General features: G+C 35.6%; 1 protein-coding gene across 2 annotated transcripts in view; it reads right to left on the bottom strand.

Moving 5' to 3' along the window:
- The window catches only part of LOC145287850 (coiled-coil domain-containing protein 39-like), a 2,493,216-nt gene that overhangs the window by 2,221,874 nt on the left and 250,509 nt on the right, over positions 1 to 20,833 (bottom strand). For both annotated transcript variants that reach the window (XM_080135726.1, XM_080135725.1), the window contains exon 5: positions 2,543 to 2,635. In XM_080135726.1, coding sequence (XP_079991852.1) covers positions 2,543 to 2,635 — 93 coding nt within the window. The remainder of the gene's footprint in view (positions 1 to 2,542; positions 2,636 to 20,833) is intronic.

Raw genomic sequence — 20,833 nt, 5'->3', positions numbered from 1 at the left:
ATAATACTAAATGTAGAGTGTGCATTATTGTAACTAAATGTTTGAGCATATTTAACTCCAAGCTAAATCTTTTCATATTATATAATTAAACGAACCAACCAGAAATCATTTCTCATATATGAGGCCACATCTGATTCTGGGACTCTGAAGCCTAGTAATTATGCTTAACAATCTTTTCCATTTGGCAAACCATAAGATCTCTAAAAGTGTATTACTGCTAAGTAATGTGTAACAGTTGTACTCTAAATGGTTATAATTACATATTTTGAACTGATAAATCTATCACTCATATGTATTATTACAATGCCGTATTTATTAGGATCTAATCCATTTATAAATGTTTTTTTCCTGAGGGCAAATACAGTATTTATCTCTTGCCTAAACTGTTGAATTAAAATATTTTTGAATTTTGGTATTTCTAAAATGAGAGTTTTTATTTAGATGTTTCACATTGTTTCCTTTTCTTGTTTGTCACATTTTTTTACAACGTTTTGGCCGTTGTACTCTCTAGCCTTCTTCTAGTGGCTTTTGTTGTAGTCTGGAAATTTCTAACAGAACCATTTATTTAATCCACTGCTCCAATTCTATATCTTGTTCTTTTTATATATCTTTTCCCAGCTTATTTCTTCCTGAAGTCCTACATGCGATATTGAACTTGTAATCTTATTTGCCACGTGTTTTACAGAGTACCAGGAATGCGAAGTGAGAACAATCTACACAAATGGATTAAATAAAGTTCAGTTTTCAATGCTCAAAAGGTTTACAACTAAGATAAAAGACACCTAAAGGAGAAGGTAGAGTACAACTGCCAGAACATGAAAATTGTGACAACTAAAATAAAGAAAACAATGCAGTATCTTTAATATTCTAGATTCTTTTCAGACTTTAACATTCAATGTTACTGTTGTCAAATAATTATTCTTTGGCCTTCTTCAAATATTTCTTTAGGTTTTTGTTAATTTTATTTCCTATTTTTACACCATAAACAACATGACAATTCAATTAGTTTAAACCGAATACTAAATCTGATACTTACAAGAGAGATAGAAAGGAAGTAAAAAAACACTTTTTCAATCAGAATTGGTATTATGTTGATCTTTAATATTCAAGGTTTTATAAAAAAAAAAAAATACGAGTCAGAACAATTTGTAAAATAACAATTTCTTTCAGTCCTTTGAGAGATAACCCGCCACTGTTTTGTTCAAAGGATAGAAACTTTCTCATGTTTCAAATGTCAGAATGATCTAATCAAATAAAAATAAGTATTTCTGTTTTCTATGACTAAAATTCATTTCAGTCGATTTGTCTTCAGATGTGCCCATTTAATATACATGTGATCATCTTGACACACCGGTTTCCAAAGTTAAGAGACTTTGAATCTGGTTAGTTAGTCATTTAAGAATACCAGGTGCTGCATGTGCAAGCATTTCCTGATTTTGGCATTGTTTCTAACATCACACACAAATGTTTGGCTATTTTATAACAAAATAGTTATATGATATGGAAACAACAAAAGTAAAATATTTATAAAGATTAGTTTAATTTTTGCTGAAAATAAAAAAGAAGAAATCAGTTGCTTATTTAAAATGTGGAATAAGAAAATATGTATATTGGAATTTAAATGTTCCATCTTAGTCTTTTTTGTATTGAAGATCTTTACTTATATCAGAAATTACTTTAGTTGGAATAAGGAATAAGGTCCATAACTAAAGAAAATCGATGGAAGATTGGTCTTGCACAGACAAGAGACACAGATATGAGTAGAAGCTTTATACAAAAATACTCCAATTTCGGTAGTTTAAGAGTTAATACTAATACAAATTGACAGAAGTTATGCAATTTATACTTTTTTCTCTCCTATTATAAGTCAAAGTAATTGCTATCGACTTTTTAGGTTTTGGTAGCCAATGAGCGACGATGCTTCACAAAGGCTCCATTGAACATATTTCATTACATTAACAACACTGTTTCACTTCGTTAGCAATACATTTGGGTTAAGTGTCTTTTAGTAACCACAAATATTATTTGGCAATATGCCACAACAGCAATTCTCTATGTGCAGAATTAGAACCTTGCCAAAAAAAAGAAGAAATCATTGTGCATTCGAATACATAACATTTATCTACATTTGTAGATGGCGTTAAAAAAAAGTTTCCATAATTTTAAAAGTAATGAAGTAGATTTTCATAAAACAAATTTCTTCCAATGAATCCAATGAACTTCAAATGCTACTAATTTATGAGGTTTTTTTAAAGCGATATTTTTTTCTTTAGTGAATAATGATGAAACCAGCTATTTTGGCCACAAAAAGACATACTTCTACAATTCAAAGATGTAACGTTTTCCAGTTAAATAAACTGCAAAATTGCAAAATATCAATACTTGCTCAATTAACTAGAAAATTTCGAATAAAATATTGAAGATCAATATTGACATTAAAAATGGAGGGACTTTTTAATAGCCAATTTTTAGAAAAGAAAAACGAAAGAAAACAGAAAATTTTATCAAAATATAAAGAGATTAGATATTAGACGTATATTACCTGAGTTGTAAGAGTTTCAGTTGCTTCTTTGTCCAATGTATTTTTACAATTTCTTGCCTCTGTTGTGAGATTGCTTATCTGAAGATTCAATTCCTAGAAGAATCATAACAAAAACGGTAAGACATTTGAATAAGAATTGAAAACATAAAAATATTTAAATAACTTTTGCAAATGATGTTTTATCATTTGCATTGACTTTCTTTGAAATAAAAATCTAAATGTAATGCTTTATAAAACAATATCTTTGTCGTGCTTTGTATGATCGATCGTGTCTGCAATGGTGTTGATTATTTTAAAATGAATGTAAAAATATTTGTGAAATTTAAATACACACGCACACACACAAAAACAGCCACAAATAGAAATAATCAACATTTAAACACCGGAAAAAGCATGATTGTAAATGAAAAACAAAAAGCATGAAGGATGGAGCTCACATTAACTAAAACATCAAATGTTTTCTCTGTATTTTTTTCTGCCGAGCATATATTAAATGTCCTCAAAACTGTCTGTCTCATTATTTTGTCTATTTGACTGATCTCGAAGTTGAGGAACATCTATGGTTTACCTCTTTTTCTGCACCCTTTCACCATTCCTTCTCAGCATACTAAATCAGCAATCATGCTTTTGTATTTACTTTCCGGGTTAACTACAGATTAGATAATAAAGAGTGTATTCCTCTCATTTATGAAGTTGAAAGTCTATCAGACATTGGCGTTTATCGTTCTACTGCAGTGACCAGTGGCGGCTCGTGCCTGGAGCTGTGGAACTGCAGCACCCCCAAGTCATTTCTACTCAATATTATCGATACACGTTAAAAAGAATATATATATAATGTGTATGTGTGTATAATCCTGAAGCTTAATGTCGATAACTGTCCCCATACTCATATAAGCATAAAAGTAAAACTTTGCTTGGAGCTGCGAAATTCACAGTTACACATTCTTAGTGAAGTTCGCTTGTGCACATGTCCGATCTAGATGGCCGATATGAGCCAATTTGAAACTGTAGTTTTCGCAGTTCCAAACGCTCGTGAAATGCGATGTTTGCGTGTTTTCGCTTATTTTTTTTTAAGAGGGTTGTTTACAAATGTTTTCTTTTTATTATTATTAAAAAATACAACGTGTTCTTGTAAATAAAATCTCCACCTTAAAAAAAATTCCCACACTTTTAAATGCGATTTAAGCAGACAAAAATATACAATATGCCAAACTTTTTTTTTTAATTAAAAGTGTTCGGGCTTTTAGCCTTGACGCCACTAACACGACTAATGTTATTTTTTTTTACCTATATGGCTTATTTTGTTTGTGTTTTTAAGTAGTTTGAAATCTATTTATTTTGTAGTAGTTAAACTTTACAGAATAAAAAATATTTACATTTTTTTCTATAGAAAAGCGAAGAATATTTTATTTTTAAAATATATTTTAGTTAGAAATGTTTTTAACTTATATATATATACACACATATATGCACACACACACACACACTATACATATATACACACACATACACACACGATACATATATACATATACATACACACATATATATATATAAGCTTTAGCATTTATTTACCTCCCACGAGGACAATGTAAGAAGTTTTACACTTTGAACAAAGTTTTTTAAATTAAAATGTGCAATAACAAAACGAGTATGTAATACCGTTTTTATAATAAGCCCAGTAAATAGCAAAGTTTGTTTTTATTTTTATATAAAAAGCTGCAAAAAGATTTGTAAATAAAATTATGTAGCATTAATTTTCTTTTTTGTTTGCTCATAGTACAAACATGTTTATTTTGCTCATAGTACAAACATTTTTATTCTATATTTTATTTACAAAATTTTGTTATAAACACATTTTTAAATTTTAAATAAAACTGTTATCCAATAAAACCATTTTTAAATGGTAAACTCCTAACTTTACCATCGTTTGCAGGCAAGTAAATTTTAAAGATTTTGTTTTTATGAAAAAATAAATTATTAAAAAATTGTAAATAAAATGCATTTAAAAAATGTTTCGTTTGTTTGCCTGCACAAAAAGCCCATAAAATTTTATTTAATCTGTAAAGTTTAAAAGAAATATATTTGTATATTTTTTATTACTCTGTAAAGTGTACACAATTTAAAATAGTGTTTTTTAATTAAAATGTTTTTGCGTATTACCCCTTTTTCGGCAGCTTATAATGGCAAAGTTAAAAATATTTGTATTAAAAAAGCAATTTTAATGACAAGCTTATTTTGTTATGCGCCTATTTTTAATTAACAACAAGCTTTTTATAAATAAAACCGTTTTTAAATAGTAAAACTTTTCGTTAATAAAAATCTGTGACCTGAAAGTTATAAAAGTATGATTCAACTCGGAACTTCCGGTTCAGTTGAATCGCAAAAAGAGGAAAACGTAAACATTGTATTCCTTCTACCCTAATTGATATTCTACTAATAGACTACCTAGTACTTACCTTTCCCAATACAATTGATATAAAAAGAATTTAACCATGGCCTTCTTGCATCCCCAAGAAATAACTTCTGCGATGGTAAATGAACTTCAACAGATTGAGTTTTCACAGCTGTCTCTCCATGATAAAGTTGAAATTAAGAAAAGAAGCCGTTCAACGCCTGATATTCAAATATCTCAGCCAGGTATTAGCAACAACAAAGTGTATATTCGTAGCTTTAATGGTACCAACGGAAAAGTTGGCTTTGCGGCTGTGAACTAAAAAAGGCATTGTTCCGCTTTCCTTGTTTGTTGTTAGGGGGTGATGTAACGTGGACAAAAGATAGTTTCAGAACTATTAGCAAAATGAAAGATAGAACTGAAAAGCATGAGAAGTCAAAGAAGCACGTTGACAATATAGTTTCCCTATCAATTTTGGAGACCATAAATATTAAAGAAAAACTTAGTGAGGCCTACAGACTTTCAATCAATCATCATAACATGAATGTTAAGAAGAACCGTGAAATTTTATCTAAAATAATTAAAAAAATTATTGGGCAGGGAAGAGTTTTTGGGAAGAAGACATAATCTCAAGAAGAATTGGGTGAATGGTTTACATTATAAAAGGGCAGACTTTTTTCCATAAAAAACATTAACCAACTGAGACCCCGATACATAGAAACAATCAGAAACCAAGAGTTACCAACGGAAGTGCTATATGACACTTTCTATATATAACCTCCAAACAAGGAAGTACCAATAACTCAGAAATCCAGTCACTCTCCAAAAGTAAAAAAATCGGCAAACATAAATGGTGAGGAGAAGTAAAAGGAAAAGGGCCGAATTTTTTGGACAAAGTCTAAAAAGAAAAAAATAGTCGAAGCAAAATTCTATGGAAGAATTTAGTTTGGGAGGAAGGTGATGTAATGGAATAACCTAACATCCCTTCATATATGAAATGAACTATAGATATATTGACCCTCTCACGTGACTGACAGAGAAGGAAAAAAGACAGGAAGAGAATAAGAAAATATGTCGAGTAACTTTTATTTCACATGTATTCCCTTGTAAATAAACGCCTTTTTCTTTCACCCATAACCCCGTGTTTCTTGCTGTATTCTTATTTAAAGTAAGGATATAACAGGTTATTTAATGCCAAATCCGGTAGTTAAGAAAAACGTATTTATGTTTTTGAATATTAATTCATACGGTTTATTTGGGTTGTTTTGTACATAAAGAATTTTTTATATTTTATAATTTTTGAAAAAAGCCTTGTTTCTCTCAAAAAGTAAAATATTTGATTCCACGAAAATGTGTTTGATGGTGCAAGTCTTTCGACAGAATGGGAATTGTGGTTGTTGCTCTTGTTTCAGTATGTAGGAGTGTGTGAGTTTTGCATGACCAATATGAATTCTGGATATAACAACTTGTTCTTTTCTTGATATTTTAGTAGTTGGTTTCCATTCTTCCAGAATGGGTTTAATTTTGTATAATTTTTTATTTATGTTCTTGTTTCATTTTTGTTGCCATTTTGCATAAAATAGCTGATTGATTTACTGCTGATTTGGCCACTAAATCAGCTCTTTCATTTTCTTTTATTCCAATGTGACCTGGGATCCAGCATATGATTATTTCTTTGTGTTTAGATAATGAGTCAATTCTGTTTAGGAGTTCAGTGATTAGAGGGTTTTTGAGTTTTTTTTTATTATTCAGTAATGTTAGTATAGAAAGTTAATCTGAGAGTATTAGTAATTCTTACATTTATGTGGGGTATATGGTTAAAAAAAAAAAAATGTACCGAGCATATCTGTATCGCTCTTTGGGAAAGAAGAAGGAAAGGATGGCCACCGCATTTGTATACGTAAAGGGCATCTTGGGAAGGCAGAGCATGAGGGCAGCGTATTGGCTGAGTGGCAATGGGATAGTGGAGAGGAATCATCGCACCATCAAGGCTGCTGCGGTAAAAAGCAACATTTCACCCATGGAGGCAGTGTTTTGGTACAACATCTCACCAAAAACCAGACAAGATGAGACAACTGTGCCTCATAGAGCCATCTTTGCATATAAGTGGCGGCATCCGTGCAACAAAACGGTAGGAATTGAGGGTGAAGAAGCTACCATTAAAGTGGGCGAGGAGGTGTGGGTAAAGCCACCCCCCAATGTAAAATGTAGCGCTCGCTGGGGGAGGAGGGTCGTAACGGGAACACAGTCAAAGAACAATGTGATGGTGAATGGCGTTCCCCGGCATATCCTAGACCTGCATCGTGTAACCCTGCCAGTGCGCAGTGATGGCAGTGAAGAGGAGGAAGTCGATATCCACCAAGAAGCTAACGATACACCCCAATTCGACTTAGCCCCACATTGTAGTTCTTTACAACTGGACGAGAATGTCTGTTGTGAACCTTAAAACGTCAACCCCCAAGAAGTTGTCCCCCAGAGGCCTCAACATGAGAGGAGGAGGCCTGCTTGGATGAAGGATGATGAAGTGTCTTATTGATCTCAAAGATCAGGTGGGGGGCGTGTGGGGTATATGGTTAAAAAAGAAGAAAAAAAAACGTACCGGGCGTATCTGCATCACTCTTTGGGAAAGAAGAAGGAAAGGATAGTCAGCGCATTTGTATACGTGAAGGGCATGATGGGAAAAGCTATTTTTTTTTCCTGTCTCTTCCTTTTTTTCCTAGATAGGAGGATATAAAAGCTGGGAAAAATTCCCTGGGGGAGGGGAGGTGAGAAAAGAGTTGTGAACATCTTCTCTTGAAAAGAATTTCGTATTGCTGACATTCAGATTGTGTGGTGTGACATTAGTGGCGAAAGGCCAGGTGTGGTCGATTGGAAAAGAAGAGGGCAGAAACGTGCTGTTGTCAAGAGAGTGACTCACTCTTTCCCCGAACCCCAGAACCGAATCCTGATTATAACGCGATTTATTTTGTTCTAAAATGTTGAGTGCTATGTCGATGGCACATGTTTCAGCAGTAAAAATAGAGCTTTCTGTTGAAAGGGCTTTTTTTTTTTTTTTAGGTTCGTTTCATTTGATACAGCAGAATATGTCACTCTATTGTAGTCTTTGGAGCCATCAGTGAAAATTTGTAAATGGTCAGGGTATTTTAGGAGAATATCACAGGCTTTCTCTTGGTAGGTATTATGAGTTTTTGCTTTTGAGAGTTCACTTAATTATAGTATTACTTTGGGTTTTTTGACAATCCAAGGTGGGGTTTCAGTCAGTATGTGCTCTTGGATATTTTCTACCAATCGTGACGTAGGTGGCCATAGCCATCAATGCAGTCCATGAGCATTCTTTTGTTTGTTTTTGCAGCCAGTTCAGTTTGGCCATTACTTTGGAGATAATGTGTGGATGATATACATTTTCTTTAGGCCCCAGTATTCCAATGAGAATATCTTCTCCAGTGCATCATGCATGCAGAACCAACCTCTCAATGCATCACATACTGCCTTCCCTGATGGTAGCGGGACAAATTCAATCCAACCGGTGTATCGATCTGCATATACCATGCATATCCAGTAGGTCTGTGACAGTCTTTTGGAATGGGAATTCTGAGTTTGAGGGTGGCATTAATGGTTCTATCAGTTGGGATGGGACAATCGAACTGCATTTTTGACATTGTACCCTTGTTTGTCGGATATTAGTATCTAGATCGGGCCAAAATATTCTTTGTCTAGCATTAGCATACATTCCATTCACCCCTTGATGGGCAGAGTGCAGTGCCTCCAGTACCTCAGCTCTAAACGTCTTTGTTATTAGAATTTTATCCCCTTTTATGAGTACCCCTTCCAAACAACATAGTTGATCTGCCATCGCCCAGAATTGCTGAACATTTGATGGCAGTTTGTGTCGTGACTTCGGGAACCCATCCCATATATATATATTGCTAACATTCAGCATTCCTTGTGAGTGGCTACAGCTGCCACGATTCTATCCCAGGTTTTCGCTTTCAATTTGGGGTCATGTGCGTATGTGGCTGTGATTGATTCTTGCACAGTCCCCACGATCTGCTGAATAGTATTGGTGGTCCTTAATCTGCTATGTCTTCAAGGTGCTGGGTATCGAGAAGTGCAGCTTAGCGCAACATTAAGTTTTCCAGGAATGTGCTTAATCCGGAACCTGTACATTAATGACCGTTCTTTGAAAGACCTGAGACTATTTGTACCAGTGGCTGGTGATCCACTTATGAATAAATCTGGGCACCCCAAAATGAACATCCTACAAGACTCCAACCCATATATCAATGCCAGTGCCTCACCCTCTATGGAGGAGTAGTGAGATTCTGCATCCTTCATAAACTAGAATCCAGCCAAAATCATTTTCCAGTGGTCCTTATCACAGTCAGGTCCTAGTTCCGTTGGGCATTGGCAGTATATCTGAAACAGAAAATACCTGATGCCACACTTGCTATAGTCCATTGAGATGCAAATTGCCCTGTTCATCTTGAATGTTTTGACTCCTTCGTTTTTCCGAACAATGTTTTTTACTCTTCGAAAAGCTTATTCAGAGTAGCATCCCAATAAAATTTGTGGCCCTTCATTCACAACAATTCCTGAAAGGAGGACATAATATCGGCCTGTGAAAATTCATACAATACCTGGTTAACCAATCTAAACCACGAGCTGATGCCGGTGATGTTCATCAGCATTGGGAAGTTGAGAATGGCTTTGATCATTTTTTTTAGTTGGCCTTACACCGGAAGCCGTTATTAAAAAGCCGTCAAATTTGACTTCCTCGCCTGCAAATTGAAACCTGTTGGGATTGAAGATGATTCCATTTTTGCTGCAATGGATGATATAGTCAATTGTGTGCTAGAAAGCAGATTCCCATTATCCCACAGAAGGGTATCATTAATGCAATAAGTCCTTCGGCGTATATCTACCATAATGTCATTGAACCAGCAAGTGTACCCATCACCAGAGGCATGGAAACCTTGGGGTACTCCAAGGTACCAATAATCACCCCACTCTGTTATGAATGTGGTTGTGTCTCAAGCCGTTAGAGAGAGCAATAAACTGTGATATCCGTTTCATGCATCTAATACTGTTTTCTTAGTTCATGTGGGCACAACAGATACTTGATTAAATGGGGACAGAGTGTAATGGGTTCCCCTTATCATTGTGACATTCAATTTTTGTAGGTTCACCGTCTTTCTTAGTGACCCGTCCTTTTTTGGTGCAACCACCATTCTCGAACACCAGACCGTAGGCCTACCTGCTGGTACTGGTTCGATGATGCCCGATGCAACATCTCTATCCAATCTTCTTTCACTTTCTTTTTCCAATGATAGGAGGACAGGAATGAGGAGGGGTGTACAGCTGATGGTTTCGCTCCCGGCATGAATGTTATATCCAGTGGTCTCCCTCACATCACTTGTAACAGTTTATGGCGGCAAGTATTAAATGCACTTGATGTAAAGTGCTCTCATAACCATTATTCCAAATGTTCCCTATTATTTTCAATAGGGGTAAATGGGATTCTTGTAGGTTTGTTCAAGACCGTTTCTCTTTGAGGACATCCACACGGTGCTATCCCATTATTTGAAGTTTACATGTCAGTTTTCAATATTTGGTCTGGGAAGTCGTGAGGGATTTCAGTGCCGACTCAGATAAGTAAAATCGCAAGTGTTCTGATACATAAACAACATGGTTTGTTTCTTTAAGGCCAACTATAATCCATGCAAAAATTATTCCCTTAATGTGTAGTAGCTTGTCTGTGATCCCATATATCCTATGGGTAGTTGGTATTAGCACGTCACTAGTGCACCCAATACTTCCATTATTTCAGAGTCACTCGAACATGTTTGAGCACCAGTATCCATGGCAGCCTGGATATGGTGTATTTGACAGCAAATGCCCTTATCTGAGGCATGCTCAAATTCGGCGTGGGACTCCAGTATCAAAGATATTTGACTTTTATGGAGGGTGACGGTTCGGAAGGGGGAACTTCTTTTGAATCTACCACTGCTTCATGCAGTGGTAATTTCTTACTTTGTCCAGCAAATGGTGGTCTTCCTCCTCCTCTCCTCTATTTTTGACTGACGTCTGTTGAATAACTCTGTGTTTGTCAACCTCTCTGGTTTTCGACACAGTTTTTGAGGTGTGCAGTAATTCTGCAATTATGGCATCTGAGCTCCCTCGCCAGACATTTCTTCCATCTTTGGGGTGTGATGTCCTTCCACATCCTTCATACGGCTTATTTTGAGGGGTTCTGGGTTTTTCCCTCCCCAAGACGGTTTCTTCTCAGATCTTGTTTTGAGCCAAATGTCAAATGCTCACTTAGGCTGCTTTGCAAATGAGGAGTCGATGTATCTGTTGTCTCTAGACTAACCAGTCTGTGGAATTTCTGTTCCACTGTTATCAAAATATTGGCTTCGGCCAACAACTTGCACTTGTATTCTGTATTTGCAAGTCCAGCTACGAGTTGGCCAGCCACCATTTCCCTCTGAAAAGTTTATAGTTAGTTGGCAGCTCTCGTTAGGACACTGGACAGTAAAATTGAAAAATCTCACTTGGGATCAAAGCTTTGCTAAAAACTGTGTGGGGACCCGCCCCTTCTTGCTGTCTCATATTGTGAAATCTATGTCTATGCACTTTTTGATGTAGACCTTTCACCGCAATGAGTTATATATGCCATAGGAGCTGTTCTTCTGTGGCTATATTGAGAGTTTTAGGCCCTACTACTTTAAACAAAAGTTTGTTTATCTCATTCGAGCAAACCATTCTTAATTTATTGTGTATTTCAATGGGGTTGGTTAAACTGCACATTTGTTTGTACCGGGTCCAGGTGTTGATGAATAATGCCTAGTCCCTGTTGGTGTAACCATCCTTGATCATATGTCTGTTCGTTTTTTTTAGTGGGGGGGGGAGGTCGGTTTGACACATTTCCTTTGCCAGCGCGAAGCTCATTGTTTTCTTTCTGTAAATCTGCTAAACAAGTTGCAAGTTGCATGTTCATCATCACGTTGTCCTGACGTCATTACTATTCAAATTTCAGTAAGAAAATAATCTGGTAAAAAATAAATCCTGTAGAAATGAATCCTGTTCATAGCGCCATGTAAAGTGGACTTTAAAGTCTACCTAGTCCAAGATTAGTGCTGATTTTATAACACTGCATGACGACCGGTGTTCCACTTTTTCCCCCGATCCGTCTTATTGGTCATTCCTATTCTCTACAACCTAATCGCTGATAATGAATATGTTTATTATAATTATTCCAATCATTATTTTCATTTTTATCTATTGAAAGCAATTCATAGTAATGAATACATCAAGTTCTGATGTTTCTGCCATATACAATTATTTACATTTAAATAATGTAAATACTCGGACAATGTAAGTAAATTATTCATTGAATTAAAAATTATTTTATCTCAATATTAGTAAATTACAAGTACTATGAGATAATCAAATGAAAAATTACAAAGCATTTACTTGCATCATTCTAAGAGACTTCATCTACAAGAAATTCAGTCTGAGTGCTTCATACTCATGCTCAAATATAACAAAAACGGAATGTGCAATATAAATAGACACTTGAAGAATTATTACCAAATACTTTTATAAAAATGATAAGATTTATTGAGATATCTGAATACACCGTCTATTGTTTCTATAAAAATGTATACAATGCACAATTCAGAAACTAATAAAAGTTTTACACATATTTAGATAAATCAATCAATATGCAATTTCTTGTTGAAAAAAAAAGAAAGAAAAGGAAACAGTATTTGTTTTCTATACATAAATGAATTTACTTATGTTTAAATTCACTGGTTAATATTAACCCCACATATTTTAAAAATTAAAAAAAAAAATTTTTTAAAAGCGAAATATTTTGGCTATACATAGAATGAAATACTATCACATATTTATTGGATAAACTAAATTAAAATATGAATTGAAAAAGACCAGCATATTATAATGTAGTAGAATACAACGACTCTTAAGGATCAGAGTTCACCTCATCAAATACAATAAGGAAATATGTTCATTGAAAGAGAATAAGAAGAGCGTTATCTTGCTGAACAAGAATACAACATAACACTGAAAATGCGACACCATTAATATGATTGAACATTTGTTTAAGATATGTACCATATGGTATGCCTTTGTTCATTAAGTTTATCAGTTTGAACTCTCAAGTGAAATAGTTTATTACAGATAACTTTGTTTCAGAGGTGCCAGGATGATACAAGTTACTAAATGCTAGATCTTTTCTACAGCAATATGCATTTGTGCTGATAATGTCAAGAGGATCAATTTCAATGGTAATTGCATGAAAAAATAAACTATGCCTAATAATTCATCTGTATTATAACAAGAATATTGAATGAGTAAATGTTTGGGTTTTCAAACATCTTTCCAACTTTATATAAACTAACATAGTGCAATACATAATCCTGCTTCACCTGTATTCTGTAAATAAAATGGCACCTTTAATAATAAAGATGACCGACTTTGCCCAATTAATTCATTCTGAAATTAGGTTGTTAATTTTCTGAAGTACATTAGATGTTTGACTTGAATTCCAGATTTTCATTATTGGCAAAAGCAAAACAATATTGAAATCATTACTGAATCCAAATCATGTTAAAGTCATGACTCAAAAACGAAAACTAGATCAGATTATATTTGAGATATCAATCATGGAGATTAAGAGTTATGAAATGTAGTCCGAATTGACTAGATCATTATAAACATGCATGTATATTTGTGAGAGAATGGGATAGATAAGGACAAATGATGCAGCAAACACGGAAAAGTGTAAAAGAAAGAGGAAAGAAAAGAATTCAAAACATTCTGGAATAAAGTGGGAGAATTACAGATAATAGAAAATAAGTTGAGAGGATAAAAAAGGTAAAAAAGAGTTCAGGTGAAAGAGTTGAAGCCAAATGCTGCAGAAACGACTCTAAACTCTGTCCAATTCATAAACACATCACCCATTTTGAATTCTAACGACTATGATTCGCTGGAAAAAATGTATTCTTTATTCTTTCTACCATTCACAGAGTTATTGTCAATTGTGATAATAGCACCTAAGATGAGAACAGTAATCTTAAAAATCCAAATAATACATAATATCTGAAGAATAAAGCAGTCTCAGAACAGGCAGACATCTGAAATGGGGGGGGGGGTCACTTCTTACACACAAAAAAGGATTATAATTTCAGTCTAAGTACTGCGAAAACGTGTACTCTCCTATCCGATCTCGAATTGCTCAGCACCGAGAAATGAAGCTAATTTTGTAGTTTCCAGATTCATGCACACACGAGATTATGCGAGAACGCACGTAATAAAATGCTGGCCGCCATCTTTGCTTTCCTTTTCTCGGCTTGAACTCATTCGCTGAGCACCCACGGTAAAACTTTTTTTTCTTAGCTTCTAACCACATGCCTCCCTGATCTCAAGATCATATTTCGTAGTCTTCTCATCCACTGTGGCGGTCGCCTCTCTCTACTTGGCCTCCGAGGTGTCTCGTCCTCCTCCTGTTGCTGCACATTCCCCTCCATTGCTTCGCCTTCCACTGGTCTGATGTCGAGAATATGCCTCGGTACTCCGTCCACCACAATGTTGTTTCTGGTGTTCCTCCCAGTCACGCAACCTCTACTCCATTGTGTGGTGCAGCGTGCCCCTGGTGGCTTCACCCATACCTCATCCCCGAATTTTATGGTCCCTGTGGCCTCTGCCTCTCTGCTTGCTGACTCAACCCTGGGATGTCTCCAGGAATATGCGAACGTTGACAGTTGCGGAACCGTCTCTGGCACTTGTCCTAATCTAGGCAACATATTATACCAGTAAACGGCTTGCTCAGGTGAGGTGCCTCCTCTCTCTGCAACTGCCTTTATGGTGCAGTGGTTTCTCTCCACGATCCCGTTGCCACTGGGTCTGTAGGCAGCTCTGAAAAATTGTTGAATATTCCACCTCCTCATTAGTTCCATCACTGCTACTGACTGGAATGCAGTCCCGTTGTCGGTTAACAACTCTTCCACAGAACCTTGCTCCAAAAACACCTCATCGAGGATTGCCGCTATTTCATTGCCTGTTCCTCCACGTAACTTCTTCCATAGGGCAAATCGCCCGGGCCCACAGTCAATCATGGTCAGGTAAAGTCCACCCCTGTAATGGGTGACATCGCATGCCAGGTTTCTCCCAGGTCCCACTCACCCCCAATTGACCAGCTTCATGCATTCTTGGAGCAACATCAATCGACTGACATCTGTCGCATGTCCTGACCACTTGCTTCACTTGCTCCTTGGTGACACTCGGGTCGACTTTCTTCACCAAGTACCACGTCCTCTCTACCCCCATATGGTGCAGATTGTGCAGCTCTCGCATGCCAACATCATCTAGATCTGATGCAGCAACAACATCTTTCTTTGGCAAAAGCCAACTCTTCTTCACTCTCGTGAGAGCATCTGCTCGGTTCTTCTCAGAAGCCATCATATCTACGCGAAGCTTCAAACAAATCTCCTGCATCAGCTCTGCTAGCATTTCAAGCCTGCGCTTCACTAACATCTCTGCTGCCCCTTTCGTTCTTATCCTTTTTTCACTTGAAATGAGGGACTTTAGCTAAGCAAATACTGTGGCAGAATCTGTTTTGATACAGATGTCACGCAGTCCCCATTTCAAGGCCAGATTGACTCCTTTGATTACCGCATCTAATTCCACTACATTGATGTGGCTGAAATCACTTTTCTTCCTTAACCAGGTGGCATCTTCTGCAACCACTCCTCAAACTTCCAAAACGACCCCTGTTGCAATGCTGCTTGCCTCACACCACACGACTCCATCCAATGTTTGCGGTACGTTCCAGGTTCCCCGGACATTACCCCGTTGCTAGCTATCTTAGACCAGCATGCAGCTACATAAGTAATAAAAATCCTTAAACCTATTGTGTTAGGTTGGTTGGTTGTTTTTGTTTTATGGCATATCAATCTTTTCAGGTTATTTAATGCCAAATCCAGTGATTTTCAAGAAAAAATTTTTAATAGAATATATTTGTTTTTTTTTTCAAGTCAGTTTCTATTTAACCCATAGTTGGAACCCTAACAGGTACTACCACTCTGGGTCAGAGTGAACCTGGGAGCAATGGCAATTAAAGGATGGCTCCACACTCCCCAAACTGGAGCCTCACCATCGGATATAGTTTAAGGTCATATCCAGGACCTAGTGTGTTAGGTTTCTTCAGATCTCATTATGGGTTTGTCATTGCAGTCAGAGAACTGGATAAAGACCCAGAATTCACTGCATGACATTCCTGACACAGCCGTTGATATTGTATTATTAGATTAAATAATTAAAAATAGTTGGATATCGGTAAATAATGATTATATAACCAGTGGAAGTCCAACAGAAACTTCAAAGAAAAAATTAAATGCAACGTACAATTTGAAATTATAAAAAGGCAAAATGCATAATTTTGTTGATCTTGTGAAAACAAGCTCATTCATTGATATCTCAAATTAGATGTGGAAAACTCTGCAGCAAATATTTCTCTAATTCATCCTTATAACTTCCACTCATTTTCCTCAAAAAACTAACTCTGTTACCTCAACTGTTCTACATCTATTAGTCCAAGCGTTTTCATCCATTCTTTCAACACAACAATACCAACAAAGTCTTTACTGTTCAAAGTTAGCCTTCCTCTAAAGTCACTAGATTTAAATATGTAACACTCACATTACACATCCATCATATTATTCTCATGTCATTTCTTTTCATGCAACAAGCCTGTGGTGCAGTGGATAGAGACACTGAATCTCTACAGTTCCAGGTGAGCATTGTCTGAAGACAGCAGTTTCAATCCTACACAAAGTCGTCCAGAAGCTTAGTTGGCCAAAACGTGGTGAGACGACAACAACTATGGAAAGCAGTAATTGCTGAGGATGCAGTTAGGAGATTCGGAGTTCCCCATCATGGTAACAACCTAACAGAGGCCAGAGGAATAGTTGGCCGAAACGTTTTGAAACAACAACTTAAAGATGAGGATAATAGTCCATAATAAATAAATGAATAAATAATACATTTTGCCATCTTAAAAATTTAACTACAATTCAGTTTTAATCGTTGGTGACCATGATGTTGGTTAAAATAGTATAACTAATACTATATTCTTTCAAATAAACCGTTGTAATACTTTATCTTAAACTTATAACGAATGCTCTTGTGGAACATCAAAAAATAGATTTAAACAAAATATAAAAGCGGGAGAGTTCGATTTTCCTCTAGAATTCTGAGTAGATATTTTATTATTAGTTTAATTTAATTAAAATATTTTTTTACTGGTACCATATGTACAAGTTCTCACATTAAATTATATGTTATTATACATATCTTGTATGCACATATAATTAACATATATTGTTTTCCTGTTATCCATAATCCATCTATATCAGTGCAAGTTGAGTTGTTCGTTTTTACAATTTCCTATTCCAATGAGTAATTAAATGCAAGTATTGTGAACCGATACTTTCATTTTATTGTCATTTTATCAAACCATTAAGATTAAGGGACCGTTTGGTAAATGAATCTGTAAGCGCAATGTAATATGTAGTAAATAATCATATGCAGAAAGTCAAATAATAAATCATCACCATGCGAAGAAGTTAACCTATGAATAAAAGTAAGTGGTGATTTTGTGATGTGACCGTCTAGAGGATCGATATGGCTCCCCATTGGGCGGATTAAGATCCCCTAAAACGCTGAGTAAGGCCGGATATATATGCTGAGATTGTCCGTTAAACATTGATTGAATCCCGGACAGCAGCAGGTGTCCTATAAAAGGGACGAGTTTATTGTGCTTTGTAAAAAACAGACAGGTATTTTTATCGTTTAAAACAAAGACAGGAAATGTCAGATTAATGTTGAATGACACTGTGTGGCTTGAGGAACACTGGATCAGACGTTCTGGGTTTCTGAGTAGAAAATTGACAAGGCATGATCTTTGGGGTCGTGTGAAAGCGCAGTTGAGTCTTGGTTCCAAATTCGCAGGCTATGGGAGATCTACTGAGGCGGACACATGCAAAATAGATCTGAGGATTCCCCAGAAAGTGTGTTGGACCCTGATTGGTTTAGCAGATCGCCAGACACACCCCATTACCTTAGTATAAAAGAAAATACCCAGGCCGAAATAGACAGATTGAAACCAGATCTCGAGAAAAACACACGCTCCAAGAACGCCACAGACCCCCCTCCATCCATCCATCCTGACTGCCATCGTAAGAATGAAGAATAAGATTTTTGGAGAATCTCGATGTTTTTGGTATAATCAAACTGAAGGATGTATATATGTAAAAACTTGTAAATTTTGTGAAATTAACTTTTTCATAGTTAGAATCCACGGAGTCTATTTTCTTTCCTGGCGTGCATGCAAAGCTATTAAATTTTCAGCAGAATCGACATGAAATCTGAGATGCTGAGAATCCATGTGAAGACCTCCCGGGAGAAGACAATCACGACCATTTTATTTTCGATTAGGTCAGAGGTCATCTGCTGACTTGAGCGGGAGTCTCTTTACAATTTTACATAATGGGAAAGAACTGCATTTCATCAGAGTGAAAGCCTTTGTTACTCTCTCAGTGGTATTACATATTTAAGAGAGTAAGCCCACTAGAATAAAAAACAATAATTACTTAATACGGACATGCATTGTCGACTAGGAACACACTTTCGTAGATACTATAATTGGTGAGTGTAAAGGTTGTGCATAGGAAGTGTTTTCTTATTTTCTCATAATACTGAAAGTTACACAGAAAAAATTGCTTCCATTATATTAATATAGAATAGATACAACCTGGTTGATTTGGAATAATTGTCAGGATGTTCATCAATAGGCTGTAGACAGAGGTTTAATCCTCTGCTGAGTAATATTAAAGACTAAAAAAAAAAAAAATAGTATTTGATATACCACTTTGGTACACACTCAGCATTACAATATGAGAATCGAAAGAAGTAGAGAGCACCTAGGAAAAGAGTGGCGCCATCCCATTCACCTTAACATGGTAGTTAATTAAAAGGGAGCCTTCAGGAAGATCTGCTAGTGTTATTTTTGTTTTAGCTATATTAGCAGTTTTTAAATCCTGCTTTATTTTAATTTTTTATTGCTACCTGAGCAGTGAAGAGTTACCTACTTTTTGTTTTTGTTTTGTCTCTTTTTGAACAGGTTTTAATTTATTTTTTTAGTTATTTATTAAATATTCAAATATTTATTTAAATATTTTTTACGTGCATAAAAGTGTATCCATGTACATGTTCCTGAATTTGTATTAAAACTACTTCATTTGGGTGCAAAAAGATATATTCATAGATTTTCTAATAGTATTATTTTGTAAGTGAATATTCAATTAAATTTAAATTACTAATTCTGCAATTCGTGTGGCTAACTCTTACGACACCGTTAACCTACATATTGAATAACTACTGAATATTTTATAACTTATTAATGAAAAGCTACTAATATACTTTGAAAATGTTTATTGTTCACTGAACTATACTAATAGTAAAAGGCCAGCATTGGAATTATTGAAAGTGAAATGGCAAGTGGCCAAAATGGCAAACACTGATTTCTATGTGGCTGCATAACATTGACCAACAAAATCATAGAATATTGTAAAATGAAAAACATTCACAGTAACTAAATTTTCTATTCTTATTTTCACAGTGTTGAACATTTCTTTCTCCATTGCTATCTTATTTAGGCTTAGAGTATCTACTTGTATGCACTGATACCCACTGATTTTATGCCAAACAAATGTCTGCGCTTAAACTTTTATTTCACCATAGTTCTGATAAAATTATAAACTTTCTAACAGTTCACTATGAGAACAAAAAATATTCTTTTGGCTTCATCGCAAAACTCCAAAGAAACATCAATTTCGAAAATTAACTTTTCAGACAGTTAAAGAATTTTGTAACTCAAATCAACCCCCAATATTTCCTCCTGTATCAGAAAACACGCTATGTGATATACAAATATCTGTACATGATGTTGCCAAGCTAATCAAAAACCTTGATTCCAGTAAATTCCAGTAAACTTGATTCCAGTAGATTCCAGTAAAGCAACCGGCCCTGACAGTATTCCAATTATAGTATTCAAAAACTTCAACCAGAACTAGCACCCATACTTACAAAACTGTTTAAACGTTGTCTTAAGGAGAATTACTTCCCATCACTCTGGAAAATCTCATCAGTATGCCCTGTATTTAAGAATTCAGGTGATCGCTCATCTCCCTCTCAGTACAGACCAATGTCTTCTATGTGTCATGACTAAGTTGCTGGAATCTGTGTTAAATAGAGAAGTAATCAACCATCTCAGCAAAAATAACCTTCTTAGTGACACGCAATATGGTTTCCGTTCTGCTAGATCTAAAGCAGATGTGCTTACAGTTATATCTCATAGGATTAGCGAATCTCTCGATGGAGGCTACTTTTCAAGGGCAATTGCTTTTGACATATCAAAGACCTTTGATAGAGTATGGCATGATGGTTTACTTCAGAAGATCTCCAGCTATGGTATAGCTGGAAATGTCTTTTCAATTATTAAATCACTTTTCTCTGATAGGTTCATAAGAGTAGTGGTTGATGCGCAGAAATCAGAAGCTCACAGTATTAATGCTGGAGTCCCTCATGGGTTCATCCTGGACCCAACTATCTTCCTGATCGACATTAATCATCTTCCAAATCACATCCTTACATCCTTCGTAGAGATTTATGCTGATAACACGACTATCTATGGTATCACATCTAAGACAGTAAATGACCAAGTTCTCTCTGATTCTCTCTCCTCTGACATTGAGCATGTGGTAAAATGGGGAAGGAGGTGGCCGATTACTTTTAATGAATCTAAAACCAAGCTT

The sequence above is a fragment of the Euprymna scolopes genome, chromosome 11, assembly GCF_053919585.1.
Source record: "Euprymna scolopes isolate OS-2025 chromosome 11, ASM5391958v1, whole genome shotgun sequence".
In the NCBI taxonomy this organism is placed as follows: Eukaryota; Metazoa; Mollusca; class Cephalopoda; order Sepiida; family Sepiolidae; genus Euprymna; species Euprymna scolopes.
Note: the sequence above shows the minus strand (reverse complement) of the source record. Positions and strands in the feature narration are given on the sequence as shown.